This window comes from Centrocercus urophasianus, unplaced genomic scaffold, assembly GCF_019232065.1.
Source record: "Centrocercus urophasianus isolate 14NV4802_14NV808 unplaced genomic scaffold, USGS_Curo_1.0 seq_15, whole genome shotgun sequence".
In the NCBI taxonomy this organism is placed as follows: domain Eukaryota; kingdom Metazoa; phylum Chordata; class Aves; order Galliformes; family Phasianidae; genus Centrocercus; species Centrocercus urophasianus.
Genome location: NW_024884697.1, coordinates 19,570,017 through 19,594,080, shown reverse-complemented (window position 1 = coordinate 19,594,080; position 24,064 = coordinate 19,570,017). Strand labels below are relative to the sequence as shown.

General features: G+C 35.9%; 1 protein-coding gene across 2 annotated transcripts in view; it reads right to left on the bottom strand.

The window, feature by feature from the left end:
* Window positions 1-24,064, bottom strand: part of GRM8 (glutamate metabotropic receptor 8) — a 319,381-nt gene that overhangs the window by 767 nt on the left and 294,550 nt on the right. The window contains exons 9-10 of one of the 2 annotated variants that reach the window (XM_042815837.1): window positions 4,398-4,648; window positions 520-550 (exon numbers count right to left, since the gene is read on the bottom strand). In XM_042815837.1, the coding sequence (XP_042671771.1) occupies window positions 520-550; window positions 4,398-4,648 (282 nt within the window). The remainder of the gene's footprint in view (window positions 1-519; window positions 551-4,397; window positions 4,649-24,064) is intronic. The other variant, XM_042815838.1, reaches the window with a different exon arrangement.

Genomic DNA, 24,064 nt, shown 5'->3' with positions numbered 1-24,064 from the left:
TTACTATTATGATGTCCTTATGCTGATGGTCATTTTTACGATCGGGTTGATATTTTTCATTCAAAATGAAACAATTAATTGAAAAATTTAGAAACAGTATCTAATAGTAACAACCATGAATTTTACATTGAATTTTATGTTAGCTTTTAGGCCTTATAATTTATCCCTTGCCATAAAAGAATGTGACCCAGGTTTCTACTGCTGTATAAATATAGTGATGGGAAGAGGAAAGTCAGGTATATCAGGGCTCACAGGTGGCTCCCTGTCTGCAAACCAATTGGGTACATGGAAGAGAGACTAGGAGTCCAGCCTCTCTCTCTCTCTCTCCCTATTTTGTCTTTATAAGGTTCAGGTCAGGGGACATAAAGATCAGTGTTGTTCCCCAAGTATGTTTTGTATCTCATCTGCTACAGACATGTTCTTAGGACAATGAAGACTGAAGCTGGCAGTTGATAGTAATCTGGTGGCACAAAAATGCTTGGGTCTATAGATTCAAAGATTTTAACTCTATTTCCCTATCTTATTTTCTTTCTTCTTCTTTTTTTCTTTTCTTTTCTTTTTTTTTTTCCCCTATGTAGATTCTAATGGGAACATCTGAAATAGGAAAATAATTCTTCTTGCTATCTCTTAAATCTAGCCTGATAAGATGATCTGATGCTTTTGAAAGAACACAATATAGACACCAAGAAATGGCACCTCCTTTGGTTTAAATTACTGTAAAATATTATTTTGTAATATAAATAATTATGCTTGCTATTTCCTTTACATTTTCTTAGAGTTTCTGATAAATTCAACTCAATTCTAATACTGCATTTCTCTCTCTTTCTCTCTCTCTCTCTCTCTCTTTTTTTAATGACAAAACAGAATCAGGCCATTGTAATTCATCACTACATTTTTTCCCCCTAATTATTTATATACAGGAATTAATAACTGAAAGGGAGATACAAAATGAAATATTTTTTACTCCCACTTGCACATGTAACTCGAGTGTACTGGAGAACTTCATGTCTGGAAGCACTTTTTGTCTCAAAAAGCTAATTCAAGCTTGCTCCAAGCATATGAAGCAAATCTTTGAAATGAGTCTGCTAATCAATCATGGTATTCCAGCACCAACATGAAACAGCTTTATAATATATTCACAATTATATATTATATATATATATATTACAGTTTTAATATATATTATATATTATGCATTGGGACACTCAAAGTAAATGCAGCCTTATTTACAAATTTCAGATCTTTCAGATGGGATGCAATGGTGCCATCTAAACTCTCCCATGCTCCCACAGCTGGATTTCTGAGTAGTTTCTGTTTTTTTCCTTTGGCCCTTTAAATTCCTTGCGAGAATAATATAGAACAGCTGAAATGGCATCAAGTTCCTTAGAGCATAAAAAGCTTTTGTTCCCACAAAAGAAACAAGAAATAAAGGAGCATCTGCAAACTCTGCACATTTGGGAACAAAAGGATGGAGGAAGCAGAGCTTATTTTTTCCTTCACTCTGAACATAAGCTCAGATAAGCGTTCAGGTTAAGCTAGTTTAACACATTACCCTGTATCAGCTGAGTTCTGTAACTTTTCATGTGTATGTTTTTAGCCTACAGTGATACAATATAATCAGATTTATCACAACTCAGTAAGCTGAATTATCTGAACACATTTTCAAGAAACTCAGAACACAAAAATAAGTAGTTACCTCAACTGATATAGAGCATTGTTAATTGTTAATTAATTAACTTGTTAATTTGCCACCATTTGACTCTATGTCTGAAACTCAACATTTTTGACAAAATTAACATGGGACTGATCAAGACACAAAAATTATCCTGCTGAATACTGAGCATTGTGATTTTAGTAGAATGACAACAGAAGAAGTTAGTATAGATCCTAGTTCAAAATCTGTCAAATTTAATATGGTATACAAGCATTTTTTTTCACTTGTTTAATACTTAAAGCATCTTTAAAGTTCACTGTAATAAGCCTATAGTGCCTGTATGGGAATCTGAAAGCTTGTGCAGCTGGTGTCCTGCTCTCTAAGACTGTGAGTATTTCACAGTAATAAAACACACCATATTTTGGCAAGCTTAGCCAGAAAAGGCAAAAACTTGGCTCAAAATATATCAGGGAATGAACATTCTTTTCTAGCTCAAGTTAATACACTGCTGTTGGAATGAAACAAAGAAGAAAAAGAACAAAATAAAAAGACAATCTAAAGTATTTTAGAACTATAATTGGGAACTGACCTATATGAATCTCAAGTACCTGCCATTATTATGCCTTCTATAGTTGTTTCTAGATGGTTTTGTGTTGTCTTGTTTTGTTTTTTTTTTTTTAATTTAATTTATTTATTATTTGGGGCGCTGGACTCAATGGTCTTGGTCCCTTTCAACCCCTACAATTCTGTGATTTCTTTGTCATTTCATTTAGCAGATACACTTTGTTTTCCACTGATTATGAATGTGGTTCTAGAAAAAGGTGTCAGTTCATGTGGAGAAAGGAGGCTATGTACACGGAAGAGGACGAGCCAGAGAGAATAGAACTGGACATGAAACTAAAGGAATTAACTGACCATCTTATCTTGTTTTTCATTTTGTTGTGCTGATAATTATTTCTATCAGTATTTATGATTAGGAAAGAGAAGAAATCACTCACTACCCACTTCTGGAATACTTGCTTCAGTTTCATATGCTGTGACTGATTTCTCAAATTGTGACAGCAGAAGAAATTCTGCAAAATTGAGAACCTGTCACTGCTGACCGAGTGAAAAGGATTAATCTCCCATTGTGCACCAGGAACTCATAGGAATCTCCAAAAGTTTTGACAGTATCTATTTTGGCAGAAACAGGTGAACAAATTCTAATAGTAGGGAACACTCTGAGAAGACAGAAAAGCATCTTAAGGCCAAAGCTCAATTATAGAGGGACTGCAGTCTGGAGTGCAAATGACTTGAGTTGAATTTTTGCCTATGGACCATTATGATGCCTGGATCAAAGCCTAGTCAAGAGTTCCTAGCGAGCTCAAAATTATATTGATGTACTACTGTCAAAATCACATTCAGAGCCCAGTAAACACTCATTATCCTGCATACATCATGCTAGTGGAGGAGCAGACTTGATTCCAACAGCAGCTGTTTTCATGAATTATGCATAATCACAGTTTAAAGAATACCAGACACAGCATTTCTTAATTAGATAATACAGTAGATAAGTATCAGTTACTCAAGACTATATTTCCTGCTCTCTCTTTCACCCTACTGTGGAATCCCTCGTTTGGCCTTTCCTCAGAAGCTGACTATTTTCCAAACTTGGTAAAATCCATTTCTCTTTCCCTTCTGAATTTTCTCTTGGACACTCCTGAAGATTTTAGAAATTACGTGTTCTTCACATTTCCGTGATGTAATTTCATCCACAAGCAATTTCAACCTTTTCCCTGTCTTTTGTCATATGTGCAAATCTGAAGCTGTATAAATTCACTCAATCCAGAGAATTTATGCATTTTGAAGGGTCATGGGTTTTGCAAGAGAATTAGATTGCACTCAGCAACTGCAGCACAGTAAACCCATGGAATATTCATATATACTCTTCAATTTGGCATGCCCTGGTTGATTCAGTGAGAACTGAATTTTTATGAAATAAGTATGACATTTTGCTTCAAGCTTGGCACTTCTCTGAAAGTGCTCAAGCAAAAGGATACTATTCAGTACTATTCAGTTTTCAGTCAACATCATCAGAAAGTAATGAAATTTCAGAAAATCTAATTTACAGTAAAATGCTTGAAAAATTAGTCTTCAACAGATTCTGTATAAGCCATGTGTCATTTAACTCCTCAATAAATTCTCTGATTCTCCACTACTGCTGAGTTCTGGGGGTTAAGTAATCAGTTGTACTCATATTTTATTAAAGTCATTATTATGAAGTTCAGTTTATCAGCTTGTATGTCATACAGCACAATGGAAGATATAACCTCTCTTCTATATCAGAGTACTTTAGAGAAGTGGCAAGATTCAAGAGCTTTTCTGACACAGGAAAGAACTTCTTCCTAGAGCTAACCCATGACAAACTGGAACATGTAATGATAAAGCTGTATAGGAATTACCATGGTTTTGTATCAAAATGAATTAAACCACAACAAATACTCGGATGGGAAGGATTTAAATGGGAGATGTTAGTGCTCATGAGTTGTGATAAAGGAACAACAAAACATATTAAGGAGGAAAGATAGAAATAATTATTTTCTACTATATGCATTCAACTGTATATGAATTCTGACACATCTCTGGATTCATGCACAAGTAATAAAAAGAATAAAGTTCATTATTACAATAAAGTGCATTCTTGTGAACGTACATCTATTAGGAAGTGCTGCCACTCTTGACCATGGGAAAGTCTACAGATGACTTACTGTTGGTTTCAAGACTTTCACATAGTTCGGTTTTGACCTCGCCATTTGGTCTGTCATTTCCTTTTTGGGTCAGTTTGCTTTGCATTGTGGCAGCTGTCACTACAGCCTTGAAGCTCCTCTTCCGTTTTTGAACATTCTGCTCTGGATGAAAAATGATAATATAAACCTTGGGCATGTAGAGCATGCCCAGAGACACAGAAGCACTTAAACTCATGGAGACAGTAAGTGTTGTTGTCTGGATGTACATCTGGGGAAGGAAAGAAACAACAACATAAAAATCATTGCTATTTGGATTTAACATATGAAGGCAGATAAAGTAATTTTGTTAAAAATACAAGGTGGAAAATGGAAACACCACCACTCTTCCACAAATACTTCAGAGAGACCCTCAACTTCATTTGCCTTTATAGTTGAAAACAGCTGCCCTGCAGTTTTTTTTAACCTTAAATGTAGACCCCAGAAACGACAGTGTTTACTAAACTTCATTCTCACGAAAACAATCAAGATTCCATAGCAACTGTATTTGCATAGAATAAACAAATAGGTCTGTACAAAAAAAGAGGGGTGACAATAGGGCTAGTTTTGTATCATTCATTTTAATAGATGGATACCTCTACAACAAAATGCCATATTGTGACCCAGTAGCATGTACAGCATATTTCAGCAAGCAACAGGCATAATGCAAAAAGCTGTTTAAGTTTCAAGCTTAATATAAGTTTGCCTACTGAAGACTTAAAAGTATAGACAATTTTTTAACTTGCCCTAATTAGGAAGTCAGAAAATCAGGGAACCAGAAAGGTAGATTACAAAAGATTTCAATACCCCATGAAAACAAAAAATATCTTACATTTTTTGTATGAATCTGTGACATAGAATTTTATTTTGGGGTTGTCCTGTTTGGAGGCAGGACCTGGACTTGATCCTTGAGGGTCCCTTCTAACTGGGATAGTCTATGAAATCTTCAAAATATATTTCTAAAGAGTGGATTCCCACTGTGAACCACTCTGCAAAGCATCAGTATCTAATTCTGCCAAATTCTCATATAAAATGAGGGAACGCTAATCTACTCTTTAATAAAAGGCAGACAATGCTTCAAAATCTGTAAGGACTTGAATCTAAGTCTGAAGACAGTATGAGACTGAAAAGATAATCAGGATTTCTAGTTGTGCTGAGGAAACGTATAAGAGCAGCACTTCCTCTTAATGATACAAGAGGACAGTAAATCAGGAAATAAATACTACAAAGTCTAAAGAGAAAAAGCTCTATTTCATTCGATCTCCTGAATTCCTTTCAAGTTTCCCTGAAAACTAATCTCAATTTAGCATGAGTACTTCTAATGAAAACCTTACACTGCTACATCATTAGACTTATTTTTTTTTTCCAGACTTCTGTGGAAGGAGTTCTATGCAGATAACCTGCAAATAGCACCTCTGAACAAAACTGACTGTTCTACAGTTAAACTGTTACAACATTGGCTTTTTAAAGTTAAGCACTATAGCAGCCAGAACAGCCCAATGAGAAGACATTACAAAAAGAAGAATGCTCTCTCCCACATCCAAAAATTTAGGCTGCTGAAAAAACACCACAAACAACAGACCCCCATTAAAAGATCCTTCCTATGTGGAAGTCAGCCCTTAAATGAGGTCTAAGAGAGGTGGAGCCAGGCTACAGCCCTTCCTATCATGCAGGTGAATCATCTTCACCTGTGCTCCCAAGGATGACCCAGTCTCTTTTTCCAGGTGCTCAATCAGTGGTTCAGACCATGACTCAACAGTTACCATACAGGTGACCAAAAGTAAAAATATTTTGCTTGCTAACCAAACAATTCCTAATGGTTCCTCTTTTTCTAAGTCTTTTTTCAAATACCTGACTCATAGTCATGTCTTTTTTTATTTTTCTCTCGTGGATCAATATAGTTATCAGAGGATAAAAAAAAAAAAACAAAACATAAAGAATCACTGAATGTGATAGGGTAAAACACACAGATTTGGCACATTAGCAACAGATATTTGAATCATAGTAGATCTTAAAGTTCTGGTTGAGATAAGAAGTCCGATGATGTCAAGCTCCTACAAATATAGAAGAGAAACAATATTTACCTGAAATTTTACTGAACCTGAAAGTAAACTTTGTAAGTAAACTGATTCTAAGTATGAGCATATATTCACTGCAATAATGAGAGCTCATGGATTTCAACATACTTAGTACAAATGTTTTCTATGTGTTATATCTTTACATCTAAGGTAGTTTCTGTGGATTTAGTTGAAATGTCTAGCACAAAAGCCTATTTGAAAAATACCTAAATTACAGATTCTTTGTTGTTGCAGATCACAGTTCAAATACAATGAGATTTATTTCTAATGATGGCTGTATTTTTGAAACAGACATACTGAAACACTGATAATTGTGCAAGTTGGAAATGTTCTAACAGGACAATTTTCAAAGAATGAATCCAGATTTACTAAGTTTAGGCCTCGAGGATCCTGTTTTGCATGAATTGCCCTTATTACTTACTCTTCAATAAAATTTATGAGAAAGAATGACTTCAAGAAATTCGCTAAAATTTGAGAGGAAGGTTTTGAATGTGAACTTATACCTACATATTATGTGTGGTATGTATATCAATCTGACTTCATACTACAACTGTATCATAGAATCATAGAATAGTTTGGGTTGAAAAGGGTCACAGTGATCATCTAGTTTCAATACTCTGCTGTGTACAGGGTCACCAACCACCAGACCAGGCTGCCCAGAGCCACATCCAGCCTGGTCTTGAACACCTCCAGGGATGGGGCATCCATAACCCCCTTGGGCAAGCTGTTCCAGAATGTCACCACCCTCTTTGTGAATAACTTCCTCCTAATATCTAACCTAAACCTCCCCTGCCTCAGTTTAAAACCATTCCCCCTCTTCCTATCACTATCAACACATGTAAACAACCATTCCCCCTCCTGTTTGTACGCTCCCTTCAAGTACTGGAAGGCCACGATGAGATCTCCCAGGAGTCTTCTCTTCTACAAGCCACACAAACTCAGTTCCCTCAACCTTACTTCACAGGAGAGGTGCTCCAGCTCTCTGATCATCTTAGTGGTCCTCCTCTGGATCCACTCCAAGACTTCTGCATCTTTCTTGTACTGGCGTCCCCAGCCCTGAACACAGTAATCCAGATGGGGCCTCACAAGAGCTGAGCAGAGGGGACAATCACCTCCCTCTCCCTGCTGGCCACCCCTTTTTTAATGCAGCCCAGACCAGAGATAGCCTTTCAGGCTGCAAGCGCATACTGCTGGCTTAGGTACAGCTTCTCATCCAACCGGACCCCTAAGTCCTTCTTGCAGGGCTGCTCTCAAGGTGTTCTTCCCTCCATCTATACAAATACCTGGGATTGCTCCAGCCCAAGTGCAGCACCTTGCATTGGGTCCTGTTTAACCTCATTAGGTTTTCATGGGCCCAGTTCTCCAGCCTGTCCAGGTCCCTCTGGATGGCTTCTCTTCCTTCCAATGTATTGACTGCACCACTCAGCTTGGTGTCATCTACAAACTTGCTGAGGGTGCAGTTGGTGACATCATCTATGTCATTGATAAAGATGTTGAAGAGCGCCAGTCCTAAGACCAAGCTCTTGGGGGACACCACTTGTGACCAGCCTCCACCATGACATAGAACTGTCAATCACAACTCTTTGGCTGTGACCAGACAACCAGTTCTTAATCCATCAAACAGTCCATTCTTCAGATCCACACCTCTCCAATGTAGAGAGAAGGATGTGGTGAGGAACCACGTCAAAAGCTTTGCAGAAATCCAGATAGATGGCACTGTAATTGATTACTATACCGTCTGGGCCTGATTACATTTTCTACTTCTTTTTAAATAGTCAGTTTCAAAGCTGAGCATCTATACAGGACAGGAACATGTTAATTCTTTCCATTTTGGAATTCTCCTTCCTGCAGGCCAAGTCTAGCAAACAGGAGGCTGCACACTTGTGATAAAGGAACAATTTGCTTTGACTTTTGTCTGATTCCCTAAAATTCAAGTTGCAACAAAAGTATTTCAGTTTAATATGAGGTATGAATAATTTTTTTATAAGTCTTACAGTTGTATCTCACTTTAAGATACAGGAGAATAAAATCCCTTTGTCACAATTCATGGTTACACAGAAATGAATTTCAGTACTCCACACGCATCCCTTCTGAACTATAACCTTTTTGTCCAATAAAGCTTTTCACAGATATAACAAGGTCTGCTATGCCTATTCTCCTTGTTCTTGACAGTGTAAACTTATAAGATAGAAAACTACACACAAAAAAACCTTGCTTCTCCTTACATAATGGGAAAAACTTGACGCTTAAATACCTTCCCTACTTCATCCACCAACGCACCTATACACCAGAAGTGATCCCAGGTTTCTTATGTACTGTCTTCTACTTTTGTAATTGAAAGATCCCTCATGAGACCGTGTCTCATGTTAATAATGCAGTCCCCACTCAGGTATGGTATTTCCATACCTAGTAAATGATCGAGACCCTTTCCTCATCAGAAGGATGGTAACACAGCCTCTGCCTCAGCAGCTAAAACAGATAATAGTTATTTGGATATTCAAGGATTTTCCATCTTCTACTATGTCTTCAAGATCTATCTCCTTCTTTCTATAGAAATTCTGACATAGGAAAGATTGGGGTATTCAAAGATATTTCAGAAAAGTATATATGCTTCAGTGACTTCCTTGAGTTGGAAGTACTGAACCGTCTCCCTGGTAACATGAAAAATTTCTGTGCAAAAAAGTTCATGCATGCAACAAAGAAAGTTTCCCAGTTCAGGTAGCAGAGTGACTGCCTCTCAGCTCAGCCTACCTGCTTAGAATTTAAAAGATCACCTAGGTCCCCACTTATTTCATGCTTGCTGAGACAATATCATGCACATAACATGCCTTCAACTCACCATAAAACAACTGTTTTAATTAGAGAACAAAAATAGTGGTAATGTCAAACTTTTGTTAATACTGCTTCTCCCCCGACTTATTGCTTTTCTTATCCTCTTTATTTTTCCTCTATACTTAGTTTTAGTAGATAAAAGAGAGGATACTTTTCACCCAATCTATTCCCTGATTTTAACAGTATAACTTAGGGAGGTGGGCAATACAGCTGTTCTGACTTCTTGAGTGAACTGAATCCATGTTTTCCATCTTGGTCCAAGTTCTTTAACTGCTAGTAGATATTGTTCAAGATAAGCAATTCTGGTACTCAGTGAAGCGAAGCTATACAGGAAGGCTTTGTACATCACAGGGTATGTTGGTGCCTAATGCAGATTTAAGTCCGCTGCTTGTACTCCTAAAAGAAGTGATTGTTTAAAAGATGCAGTTGGTCTAATGCCTCTTATTGGCTAACTATACAATCTGCCCTTTAGAAGTGCAGACCAAGGAAGCAGCCTCAACACTGAACACTGGAGTCTAAACCATCCTGATGAGACTAGCATATCCAGATAGGCACTCTTGATGTCCCACACCACCAGTAACAGAGCTGAAGATGAAATTATGGTTTCATTTTTCCCTTATCCTTGCTATCAAGTACTTTATGTCTTTTCTGTGAATCTTCTCAGTGCCTTAAGCTAACTTCACTTTTTTAAGGCCAGAACTGTAGTAAGAATTATTTCCCGTAAAGGTTTTTTGCTATCAGTTTGTCCCACCACTCTTGCTTCAATTCCCAGATATTGGGATCATTTACCAGATCATTCATAGCCAGAGGATAAATGATACATGGTACAATAAATATAAATGGAATTTATCAGAATGCATGCCACAAATTGGGAAATACAGAAAAATGGTCTCTCACGTTGTAGTGGGCAGAGCAAGGGTATTTTCATCTCAGTAAAACACAAGCATTGATAGTAATTTTTCTTCCCCTCCAGAATATGAATGCTAAAAAAAAAAAAAAAAAAAAAAAAAGTTCTTTGCTTCTTTATGAATTTGTGAGCATGCCATAATACTGAAGTTGTTTCTGCATGGGTTGCAGCACGCTAAAAAGTTGATTGGGTGACATCACTTATGGTTTCACGAAAGAAACACCATGGAATCAATTCCACACAAAAAATGAACGTGGAAAAGGTTGGCTGCAGGCAAATATGTTAGAAACCAGGAAACACATTACAAACAAGAATGTAACAGTGTTGGTGAGGAGCCAATAATTAATACCAAGATTCATACTGCTCCACAGAACCTACATCCCCATAAGCTTACACCTATAGATTTTTACTCTTCTCATTGCACAACATGTGCAATGTTGTGCAATGACCTGTGGGAAGAAAATTCATATCTTCTTGAGGAAAAACATTACAAGTGCATGTCAGTCATTAAAGGTTTTCTCACATTGATATAACAAGAATATTTGCAAGGTATAAGATAAACTTTGTACAAAATATGAACTAAAATAAGGCTGAAAGACAAAAAGTCAAAGCCTTTTCACAAACATGAAAGTACCACATTCATGAGTTTATAATCTCAATCAGTAAATGTAGGATGTGACTCTGTACCTTACGAAGAAACTTGAGAAAACAAACACTCTTTATTTTCATTTGTACATCCCAGTTTATTTCAGAAATTTTCAGATAAAGGCCAAATCTAATTTCAGATTTCAAAGTAAATGTTTGTCAGCTTTAAAAAGCATGAATTTTCATAAAAGCTGAGAAGTTACAGGAGCTATAAAAGCATGAGGCCTCAGTGGAAGATGAATATACCTGCATTTCAAAAATTGAATTATGGTAATGATATCGCTGTTCAGCTTTTACTCTTGAAGTCTAATTTAGACCTTTCCAGCAATATTTATAAGTGTTCCCTTTCTACCCATAAATTATTTTATGCAGAGTCGAATGACTTTACTAGGTCTTTTTTTTAGCATTGTATATATTATTGTAAGACCCATCATCTGCTCACTGCAAGTATGTACAACTGCACATTGTAAAGTTTTTATTGCCAAGTTTCCTCTATAAAATGCTTTTTTTTTTTTTTTTCTTAATCACCTTCTTAATACTAACCTCAGATCTTCCAGGCACTTTCCAGTGACTTCTCAATATCTAATTTTACCATGGAGTAGAACACCTCTATCCTATCTACATACAAGTCCTGGAATTCAGATACTGGGAGTCTGATGACATTCTGATGACAAACTTTGCTAATCTGTCCTGTAATTTGGAAACAGATTCTCACTGATCATTAATGGTCATTCAACTCTGTATGTTTCTTCATCTAATTTCCTAATGAAACATGATCCCTTTGTTATACAAAGGCTATCAGGATATTACCTGATTGTATCAAATGACAGGAGGAATAGTTGATCTCTAGGACTGGGAAGCAAACAGTATAAATACAATACCACTGTATCTACAGCAGGAAATAAAACCATGCTTAGGTGTAGAGGTGTAGGCCTGCATGCTGGGACTTTACTGCCTGCACTGTTCCTTTGTTAGTGTACTCCCAGCACAAGAGAGCTTGGTCCTAGACCAATCTGTAGTCTCCTTAACTGTTTCCAGGAGTTTGGCCACAGTCTGGTGCTACTCCCACTGGTAACACTGATATGACTACTATGTTCTTGTTGTGAGGCTAAGATTTTAATATTATCAAACAAGCCAAGTAGCCTAATGGTTTGTCAGTACTCTTAGCAATGTATCGTAACTAGTCTAGGCAGAAACTAGGAGGGCAACACAATACTTTGACAACATGGTGAACATTAATGCCAGTTGTCACTTCTTTTAGCCAATGTCACCTCTACCATAAGATCCTACAAAATTAGATTTTTGTCTGCTTAAATTCCTAGAACTTGTTCCCTTAGTTTCTCTTTATTTCAAGTTTCAGATGCTTTAGTTCACTTGTAATTGCTGCACTTGAGCTATCTGTTGATGTGTAACCCCTGTAGACCTAGTCTGCAGCTTCACAGATAACACCACAGAACATCGGCATCAGAAATTATGCTGTTTTTGTGGTGAAAGACGGAGAAGATTAGACTGAAACAAGTACTGCAATTATCAAATATTCTGCTCATTGGAAGGAAATAACATTTTTGAAATTAAGACAATCACAGTTCAGCTTTATTTCATCTGCAACATTTATCACTTTATTTTGAACACCCATAAACTGAAGGCTGTTGCTTTATTTTGTCCATCCTTTAAATTTCAGAACATAGGTCTGCTATGCAATGCCTCGAAGATCTTCAAAGTAAATTAAAATATCAGTAAGCAATTTGATTCCGCTTTGTTCTCATGAGTTAGGTCAGATACCACAGCATCACATACTTTATCTACATCTCATGACCCCTGTGTATTAAAGTATTATGTTTTTTTCAAAGGCCCTGTTATTCATTTATCTAATCATCCTTGCTATAAATAAAGCCACAGTCAATCAGTGATAAATGATCAATCTTTACCCTAGATCTTTTGTAACACATATGGCTGTCTCTGTGTTCAAGACTGCTGAACTCCAAAAGTGAAGTCAGAGAAAGTGATTACTCACGATCTGTAAGTCTAAAGAAATCTTCAAAGCCCAATAAAACAACACTACAATTAAATATGTATATCAGAAAAAAAATCCGCATCATAAAAAAACTGAAGAATAAGATTATTCAGAAGTAGTTCTTATGTTACATGTATACTGAATCTTCAACATAATATAGAATTAGGATCTTATAATGGTATGTTATGCTATGTTACACTTAAGATTTTTTTAGAGGCAAAATACCAAGTAAAAATTCATTGCTCTTCTAATCAAAATCATAACAGCTTAATCAAGTTTACAGCAAACATTATTATTAAACCGATTATAATGATACCAGTATTTACTATCTACATTTTATTACGCTACAAAAAAAAGCCATTAACCATGTAGCTAAACCTGTTATTACACAAACTTTCCAGTATTAATAGCTCTTCTCCAGTGGTCAGTGATCCCTTTCAGTATTCCTTTTGTTTTTCTTAAGCACTATAAATTCATCCTGCCACTAGAAGAATATAAGGAAGAGGGGTTTATGTCGAGTCATCAGAATGCCAAGTCCTTCAGCAGGAGAAGGTGCATGATAGTGATGGTGAGACTTGTACCTCCTTAATCTTGGGTTAATTAGAGTTCACTTTTAAGCATTTTCTAGCGCTGTCTGCTTATCTGTTCTTTTAAAAAATTAATTCCTGGATACAACCAATCTATCTTCACTCATTAACTTCTCATCATCCTCATGTAATATCACAGCCTAAATGAGATTAAGTCCCAGTGTTATGCATAGGTTTCACACATTTATTAGCTCTTTATTGTGTACACTATTCAGTGAGGCAAGCTGAAATGAGTTAAACAATAGTCTCCTGATTGCTGGACACTAGTTACTACAACCAGCACAAGCTCAGGACACAAGCCCAAATATATCCCAAGAGCCATCACTAACTGGTCAGTAAAAAGCCTGTGGCCATCTCCTTGCAGTCATTTTGAAGAGGCTACAGCTGGGTATTCTGTACATCGGTTAATCTCACTCTTTCCAATTTTATTTAATAAAAAATATTCTTTTACTCTAAGATTGTTACAGATTTACTACTAAATTTGTAGTCCAACCTGTAAATCAGTTTCAGATGTCTTTCAAATACTTAGAAAATTCTGTCTTTTGTCAAATACAGTCTAATTTGCAATGCATCGATCAATTCATCTATATAAGACGTAGAAAAATCTAGAGAATCAGTTTATATTTTCATATTTATAATTTTTAATGAAATTTATTTATCATGGGACATTTAGTTATTCTTCAGGTATCTAATTTGATTGTAGACTGTATTTGCCCAAAGGCTAAGTGAACTAACAAATGTGGCAGGTGGGCAACAATTCAAAATAGACTCATGTAGATCTTCAATTATAATTCATTTGAAAAAATGAGGGCTGACATTTTGGAACACTCAACATTCTAGAAGCCAGTTGGCAAGCCTGAAATTGTTGCTTTCATATGCATAAATTTCTAGTAAAAGAAAATCTAAAAGGAAGAAAGCTGTTTTATAAAGGATGATAGATGTTACAAATAATAAAAAAATAATAAAATGGGGCTTGGACTTAATACTACAGGTTCAAAATAAAAATGACATGGTTTCCTACAACACAAAGATCATTATCATTGACTGAAACAATCTTAGAAATAGAATATACAGCTGAGTAGAAACCAGTTTTATTTGTTGTTCAGATTTAAAATTTGTGGAATATTACAATTCTGACTTTTTAAAATGACCAATACTGGCTGTCTGTTTGCCTTATTCATAAAACACAGAAAAAGCATAACCTTAACTGCTGGCTTCTTATCTTACTAACTACATTTTAATCTGTTTTCTGAAGTTCAAGTATGCATTGTACCTTAGATAGAATGATAACCATGCACCAGGAATACTGTAAAATAACCTCAAGTGCTTCAATAAATAAGTTGCTGGCAGGTTTAGTTCTAGAATGTGTTTGTCTATTTTGTGCATTAGGTTTTACGTGTGAGAGTTCAAGTACCTGATATAGACAAATATTAAATGAAGTACACTTGTTCAGAAGATAATTTTATTTTGCATTTTCAAGCAGGACATAATTAAGTTACTCCGTCACACAAAATGATGGAGGTTTAAATATGTAACAGCTGGTTACCCCAATGATTCTACAACTGCAGAGCAGCCTTTGGCAGGAAAAGCTGTGCAAACACAACCAATACATTACGCTAATGGGAACAATGTAATGAGCAAGGAAGCAGCTAAAATGGAATGACAAAAAGAAAAACAAACAATCAAACAAGTCCCTTCAGCCCTTAGCAGGCATTTCAATTGCAATTTGTTAACAGAATTCTTATAGTGGCTGTACTCAGGTACAAGCCTATTCTTATGACAGTTTATCTGAAATTTTAGTTTCACAATTTCTGTAAAGTTTTTCTATCAGATTTCATTCACTGTAGAAAGGAATTGTGAATCCCCTACTTATCCAGTAAGAAACCAACAGTAATTTGAAATAGATTTTAGAACCATTTCCTAGCTGTAATGCTGAGTGCAGAAGGTGTGCTGAATGGTGTGCACTATATATTGTATGCTGCCTCTAAACCAGGATGCCCAGGTAGCTAAGAAGGCCAATGGGCATCCTGACCTGCATAATCAACAGTGTGGGCAGGAGGACTAGCGAAGTGATTGACAATGTTTCTTTAAGCTCAGATGGATACGTAAATGCAAAATCTTAACACTTTGCCCCTACTGTCTGTGCACCTAACATCTCAAATTATCTGATTACACCATCTAAGAAACTAAATAATAATTTGCTGTAGGCTATGCAGCAGTCTATTTGGATTTTATAAGCGCTGTTTTTATTATTATGGTTTCCTTTCTCTACACTCTTCCTAAAGAGCAGAACTGTTAAAATTTCACCATTATTTCATATGTCTGTCCAGGCACAGATTTACCAAAGGTACAGCAGGAAAAATGTACCTTATTTATCCCATTGAGTTACCTCACTAGCATAGCCTTGTGAAGTTTCATAACTTTAGCTTATCCTTTTTTCTCCCATCAGTCCTTTGACACATTTTCATTGCAATACCAAGATATATTGCTACTCAATAGCTCAATTTATTAGACACTGCCAATTTTTATGACTATTGTATCTATCAAGTATGGCATATACATAGAAAAAGAAGTTGTCTAAAGAGGTTGTGGAGTCTTTTTCCTTGGAGATCTTCAAAAGCAGCCTAGACCTGGTCCTGGGCAAACAGCTGCAGGTGTCTCTGCTTGAATGGGGGAGTTAGACCTACAGACATAGGTATTATTCATATCTGTTCAGCTTTTTAATCATGAAATAAAATCTAACGTTAATTTTTATGGAGGCAATAGCAGAAAATCGCAACTTGTGTGTGAAAGTTATGTAGCCTATATGTGTCTAAACTGCATTGCAGAAAAAGAACCAAGCTGGATTTGCAACTGATTCAGATCTGAGTCTAGGGTGCTTTGGTTGATAATATGTAGGCGAACTATGAGTGATCTCAAAATTTACATCACTGCCCAAACGCAATTAATCACACCAGGTAGATCTGGCACATGGGGATCAACAGGTATCCACTTATTCTTGCTATGATAACATAAAGATAAGATAAGGCAGTGCACTTTTCTGTAGAACTACAGGGTACTTAATTGTTATCATCTGACACAAGAAAAGGAGAGATTTGTTGTCAACTTGGAAAAATAATGGCTACAAGAACAGAATTGTCCTAGAAACAAGAATAATGTGAGGCATATCTACTAGAAGATCTCACTTTCTTACTGTTCAGATTTGAACTATAAACCTGATACTGAGTTGATCTGATCCATGAACAGATGATGTAAAATTGCCTTCCAACATTTAAATAGCTGCAGTGCTCTTTCATCTGCTTTTTTCTGCGAGAGTGCCTCTGCATTGCTGCTGAGAGGGAAGCAGCTTATCCATTGTGTGAACATTCTCAGCCAAAAGGAGGTCTTGTTCAAGACTTATCATTGACTTTTTCTCAAATAGAAAATCCACACAAATATACTAAATTCCACACCAGTTATTTAAAAAATATTTTTCTTAATTTATAAGTAGAGTTGGTTCAAGTCAGAAAGAACATTAGGTGTCTAGTCCAACCTCCTCAAAGCAAGGTAAGCCTTGAGGTTAGATCATGTTGTTCAGGCCTTTATGTAGTTAGGGATGTCTTCATCTACTCAAGTCTTGAATTACAGTAGTATAATTAAGTAGTGTTACTGACCTAGCTGCAGTAATAATTGAGAAGTGTCTTCCTCCCTCTGTGTTGTATCTTCTTGACTTCTAAATGTTCCTTGTTCTGTCTTTCTGAACTAAATAAGGACTGAGACAGGAACTATATTTTAATTTATTGTAACATGCTCTAATTTGCACATTATGGATATTTAAATAGCCTAAATAATAACAATATCAATAACTAATTAGTATTCAAAATGAAATGATAAAATACAGTGAAACCTGTGTAATGTGTATGGGATTCATGTCAGCTCAATTAATAATCTGTAATTTTTTATACTATAATTTAGTTGACTACATTATATAAATTAAGAGGTTCTATCCTTGAGGCATTTTATAAATGTTAATTATTAATATGAAGTAAAGCCTCTTCAGTACTATGTTTCCAGTACTCAAAGCCAACCAAGAATTCAACAGATTGCATATTTTTAAGATGCTGCCAATGTTTTAAACAGAAAATCCCTTTGGTTTACGTTCCCATATATTCAGTTTGTCATTGCACATCTGCTGTAATGATTAAATAGGACATTCCATCTCTGGGGAAAAACCAACTCAATTAAGTGAAAGGACTAAAGGCAGCTTTTCTTCCCCTTCTTTTAAAAAGAAAAAAGATAAAAAAAAAAGATACTGTTTTATCTACTTTCAAACTGTAATTAATACCTGTATCTCTATAACTAAATGACAGAGAACAGTTGCATGCTGAAAGGAATATGACTGCACAGTTACATTATTCAACAATAATTTTCTGTCATTAAAAAAATAAATTAAAAATCATCACTAGATTTTTTAGCTATGATTCCAATGCCTCTAAATAAAGGGCCCAACATTTTGAGTACTTTTAAACTGATGAAAAGAGCTATATCATCTCCTTTCAGAGGACTTGAATCAATGTGCTGGAATACTATCTGCAGCCTGCAAGATGGTGGACAGACAAAAGAGGCAATGTCATTGCTTCCCTTAACAGCTTTGTTGTGCTATTCCAAATACAATGCTCTATCTTGCCAGATCACCCAATTGTTTTTTAATGCAAAATTTAGTGCTTGTTTAAAATAAAGAGCCTCTGTCACTAGCCAATCTGTTGGGGCCACGCTGTCAAAGCCTCTTGATGCATGCCAAGAAGAGACACTCTCCTGCCAGCACAGTTACATCACCTCACCAAATGACAGATGCAGAACTAACATTAGCTTTCCTCAGTTGGCATACCCACACATTGAGATTTTGCCAGTGTAAATATGTCAGTCAGTTTCTCTGTGTGTGTGTGCATGTGTGGTATAAGGCTTTTTATTTGGTTTGGTGGTTTTTTTTTTGTTTGTTTTTATAGTTTTCTATCCTAGGTTTACTGGCAAATCTTTGTAGACGAGGCACAAGAATGTTACTATTAATGATCATGATATCCAATAATGACTTTCATCTGTAAAGTATTTATTAAACAGTAGATAAGGGTTAGAAAATGGGTCTTGGGGCTTATAGAATTCCATTTGACTTTGTAACAAACAAATTGGAAATAAGTTACTCATAGCTATTGGCTTAGAGAGCTCAAGAAGTTGCAGTCTCAGTCTGAAATTTGTCACTTGTTGAAATAATCACAGGATTTCTTCTGCAGTTGAGCTGTTCTCTGATATCTAATATGTTTTAGTTCACACTATGACTTGTTGCTCTCTGTCATTTTCATGTAATTCAGTGGGCAATCACTTCTACCTAAAAGTTGGCTGAAACTGGACAGCAATTTATTTATTTATTTAATTAATTAATTTTGTGCTACAATTAAGATGACAAGGGTTGATCTAAAGGCCTTTGATATACAACTGCACTTACTGTCTGGCAAAACCTCACTAATACCTTTGTAAGCAAGACAGATTTTATTGCACTTCCTCCTGTCACTGATGTAAACCTGGAGAACTGGAATTATTGTTGTTTAATCAGTGGTTAGCAAGTCTGGCCTGTAATGAAGACATCTACAATTTTCATTTCCTGAAAGAAAGAGGTGTTTTTTTCATGCTTTGCAAATCAGCACTAACAGTAAACAAAGAATAAACATGATGCAATAGGATGCTATTTTATTCATTATTTAGCTTTATAAGTGTATAAATAATCTAGCCTGGAGTAGGAACTGTCAAGTCAAATTTAGCACACTATTGTTTGTATGCAGTAGTGGTTTGTGTAAATTGTGTTTGTGACAGGTTATAACACTAGGAAGAAATATTTTAGATGGAAGTAACAGATGGCCCATGACAATTTTAAATAAAATATACTATTGGTGTAACACAGCTAATAAAACCATCATGTTACATCTATTGAGCTTCACTAAAAGGCAAAATAATATGTGGTACATGATAAATATGAAAATGCTAATCCTGTTATTTAGAATCATAGAATTGTTTGTTAGAAAGGACCTTTAAAGATCATCTAGTCCAACTGCTCTGCAATGAACAGGGACCTCTACAGCTAGATCAGGATACTCAGAGCCCACTCTAGCCACTCAAATCCTCTAACAGTCAAAAGTTGCCCTAAATCACCCTAAATTCCTTCTCTGCTGAATCTGCTAGAATAAACTCTTAGCTCACATCACTCCCCTTGTTTCCCTGTGTCCTACCTTGTAATCTCTCTCGCCTGTAACTCTGAAAGCAGTTTTTAGATTTTTATTATCTGACAGATTGCCTACATCATTGGCCTAGTACCCTGGCTTCACTGCTTTCCCTGACTGGATGACCTAATTTTTGCCAGCAGGAGCATGGCAATGAAAGAATTATTAATGCCCTGAGTCTATTCAGGTAAAGGCTAGGAGTGCTTTAGAATGAAGGTTATAGTAAGAGACAGTAAACATAGGAACACTTAGGACTTTAAAAATAATTTCCTGTCCTTCCTCACAGCTCCTACATCTACTCCACTAACATTTTTTGCTGTTTGCATGAGGTTTATTTTTGGCTGCAAATGTGAACCCTAGAGTTTATGTTAGCTGTGTTCCTCCCTTCCAAAAGCAAATGGGAGAGTGAGCTCTAAATAAGATATGATGCTTAGAAAATTTTGCAGACCTTTTTCTCTTGCCATTTTCTTAGTAATTAGTTGCTATTTCTGTCACCATTAGCAACTTTCCTCTGTTGTTGCTATTCACTCAGATGACTGGCCCCTGGCTTTCACTATTTGATATGTCCAAGGCATATTTGAGGTCTCTAAAGTTTTCCATGGGGCATTTGCCCTCAAATGGACACCTTTTATATCAAACTGTTAAGAAAAAAGGAAGTATACTAACCACACTTGTAATTTTTATGTTGCTCATATATGCATGTTCCTTTTTATTCCTCAGCAGACATCGTATTGTATATTTTTTGCTTGATAAAAAGATATCTGTCGATGTCATTTTCGTATCCACAATGCTGACAGCCTTCCTTCATTTTCATGAAAATCCAAAATCTACAAAATGCCAAAGATCCTGAAAACCCATTTACTCTGGATGTACAAACTCCAAGCTAAACTACAGCTTTTGTAGAAATGTGTTAGGACAATGCAAAAAAAACAGGGAGAAGCCCCTTCCTGGATTACAAGTAACATAAACAGAATCATGAATATATTATTACACTGTTTGCTCAGCTCTAGACGTTAACAAGAAACATTTAGCCACATGAGACAAGAAAAATGTATCTTCTCACTTATAAAAACATTCAAGTGCTGTCTCTTGCATTTGATTTGGGCCAAATTAGCGCAAGAGAGTGAGGAATGAGGCTAAACTGTTCCTCCCTGTGCAGAGGGAATGCAGAGGTCTCCCAACTGTGAGTGGCTTTCCTCACCATATGCGCTTCTTCATCTTGGCTCAGCAGGACAGGAAAATGTATTTGAGGATTTCAAAACAATGTGTGTTATGTAAATGTTATCTGCAGCCCTCTGCTCCATTTTTACTTTTAGTGGCTTATTCACATGCATTTCACAGAAAAAGGCTAAGCCTGAAATTTAAAAAAGAACTAGTGAAAATCAAGTTAAAATGAAGGTGAAATTCAGGTTAGTCCTATACATATAATTTTGGTGTAGGTCAGTGCATATGCATATGTTTCTGTGCTTATGCAGCATAATTAGTCATCATTTCTCAGGGCAGTTCAAAATCAGCCTTGCTGATAAAACAATAGACTAACTGGAGACAATAAAGTCACCTGAGACAAGGTGGCTGACTGAATAAAAATACCTTCGGCTAATTGTTACAGGACAACATATTGGAATTCTGGAGATGAGACTGTTGCTGTAGGGAAATTTGTATGTTTTCTTACAAGGTAATATAGGACAGTCATTTGTAAAGAAATACAGTAAGGAGAGATGCTTTATAAATAGTTGAAATGTGGGAAAACACATGCATTTGCTGAAGAGGTAAGCACAGAAAAAAAAGAAAAAAAACCAATAGATTTGAAAATGCCATTGCAAGTACAGGGACAGTAATGGACAGTGGTAACCCAGCTTCTTTGAGAGATTTAGTTCCCCCATATGAGGATTACTCTATGCAACAAATGTCAGAAAATTAAAAGATTTTTTAACAAACATTCAGTCTTTGAATGTTTGCAACACGTGAACCCTATAGCCTTGGAGGACATTTTCTTTAATGGTATCAAATTCTGTTGTAATCTCACTTGTCAACATTTGACTCCCTGCTTCCCATCCCTAACCTAAGCATTATTTCTCATGCTGCATTTAAACTTGTTTCCTTAAATTTTGGATGTTTATGTCTGTACCTCTTTCACCAGGCTATATGATGGCCATCTTCCACCTAAGCATAAGCAATTACATGACCATTCTTCTTTCTGAATTTTACCATATTGTCTTTAGTATTCCCCACTGGAAGAGGGAATAGTGTTGCTGTCATGAGGGGTGACATGAGAAAATTACTCTAGTTTTGCCATCTATTGCAAAAGAAACACAACTCCACCAATGTACTTGAAATTAATAGTTATAATAACCACACTATGTTAACACTTCTTAAAGTCTCAGTTATGGATTTCACTGTACTTTAAAATTACATCTGCCTCGAAAATCTTTCAAGTCAGCATTATTTTCAAGTTTCCCTTTTTCTATGAGTATCACTTTGTGGGAGTTCTCACCCAATGTCATTTTGGGGGTTAAAAATATGTTCATTTTCATTCTTCAAAAACTCAGTGATTCCTCAGCAGTCATGCTTTTTTGAATGTATTGATAACAAAACTAGGAGTTTGCCTCCAAGTTCCTCTTCTGCCAACAAAGCATTCTGCCAGCGCTCTTCCAAAGCTCATTCATATTTCTACCACCACATTCTGTACATCATTTTAACAAATGTTTCCTTTTCCTTTCTTGTCAATAGAAATAAGTCAGATATAATTCAGAACTATGGACTATCAGTTACTGGCTGTTAAAGGATCTGTACAAAAACCAGAATTTTAAAGGGACAAATTATATGTGTAAAAATAAGGCTGATTGAAACTGTATGGGAGAAACTTATCATAATAAAGTAATATAGAATATAAGATACATGAAAAGGTATTATTATCTGACAGCCATATCAAGTCATTCATCTTCTGATAATCTAAAAGAAAGAAAATGAAAATACTCTTCCTCTGAAAAGAAATCATCTATCACAGCAGCACTCTATATAAAAGTGTAGAAGCTATAGTGTTGATTATTGCTGGGAAAAGTTGAACAATTGACATTGCTGAAATGTTTAGCTGGGGTGATGGTATGATGCAATGAAAACAGGAATTTGCTGCCTCTATAAACTTTCCCTAACTACTACTAGATGCTTTGTTACTTTTCAAAATTGTCCATAATATATAATATGTGTGACAAAGACAAGCAAGAAATCATTTGCACTGTGCCAACAAGTAAACACATGATTAAGGGGCTGGTCTTAGGATGAACTGGATCTACTAGGTACAAAATTGTCTGGTTTAGGAGAATAAGTACATGTGGCTGAATTTACTGCAGTGTCTCAGACATACTCAAATTTTAAGTTTTTACCTTTCCCAAACCAGCAGCTCCATACCCTTTTCTCAACCTGTTGTTAGCCTGCAGAACTGCTCCCTAAATATGACCAAATCATTGTTTGCTAGCAGATAAATGCTTAATTTTCTGAAACAAACAGACATGATCTATGAAATTTCATACAAGTTGATTGTTAATAGACTGCAACAGTGGATGATTTGTGTAAGTGAAAAAATAGGACAAGTCTCATCTTTGAAAATGACAAGCAGTTCCTTTAATGTTCTTTGTCAAATGTGGGTACTTTAAACTTTTAGGAAGCAACAGAGGATTTTCGTTCTTTCTTCTCTCTCCTTTCATAACTATGAAATTGCTCACACACTTTAATTCTATCATGAACAAAGTGCAGTCATCATTTCAGTTAAAAAGCATGTACCTTTAAATCTCTAAGAAATGAGGGTGTGATTCTTCAACATAAGTGAAATAGACCATGCTTAAATAAACAACAGAGATAAATAGTGAATAAATTGAAAAAGTGATTTTGATAAGTAAATAAATCACAGAATGTGAGCCCTCTGTGAAATTTACTTCACCCAAGTAGATGGCTTTGTATGAGGAAGAGAGTATTGTTTACCAGAGCTGACAAGCTAAAAAAAAATCTCAGGGAAAAGAAGCACAGCGGTGCAGTGAAACGCATCACTGCTGACTAACCTGACAGGTTAGATCTAAGTTACTTGCTTATACTCTGTCATTTTAAACAGCATGGTAGCACTAACTGCAGCAAAAATAGGTCTTGGCATTGACTCAGAGGCATTACATGTATTGGAGAGGTGCCCACAGTTTCATTTTGCAACCATAGGGGTCGAGTCTCCTGTCAGTATGTGTGCACAACTTCTATAACATTAAGAGAAGTAAGTGTGCTCATCCATGAGCAAAAATGCCCGAAGAGTTTATGTTAGTATTCATATGTCACAATTAAAATCACACTTAATA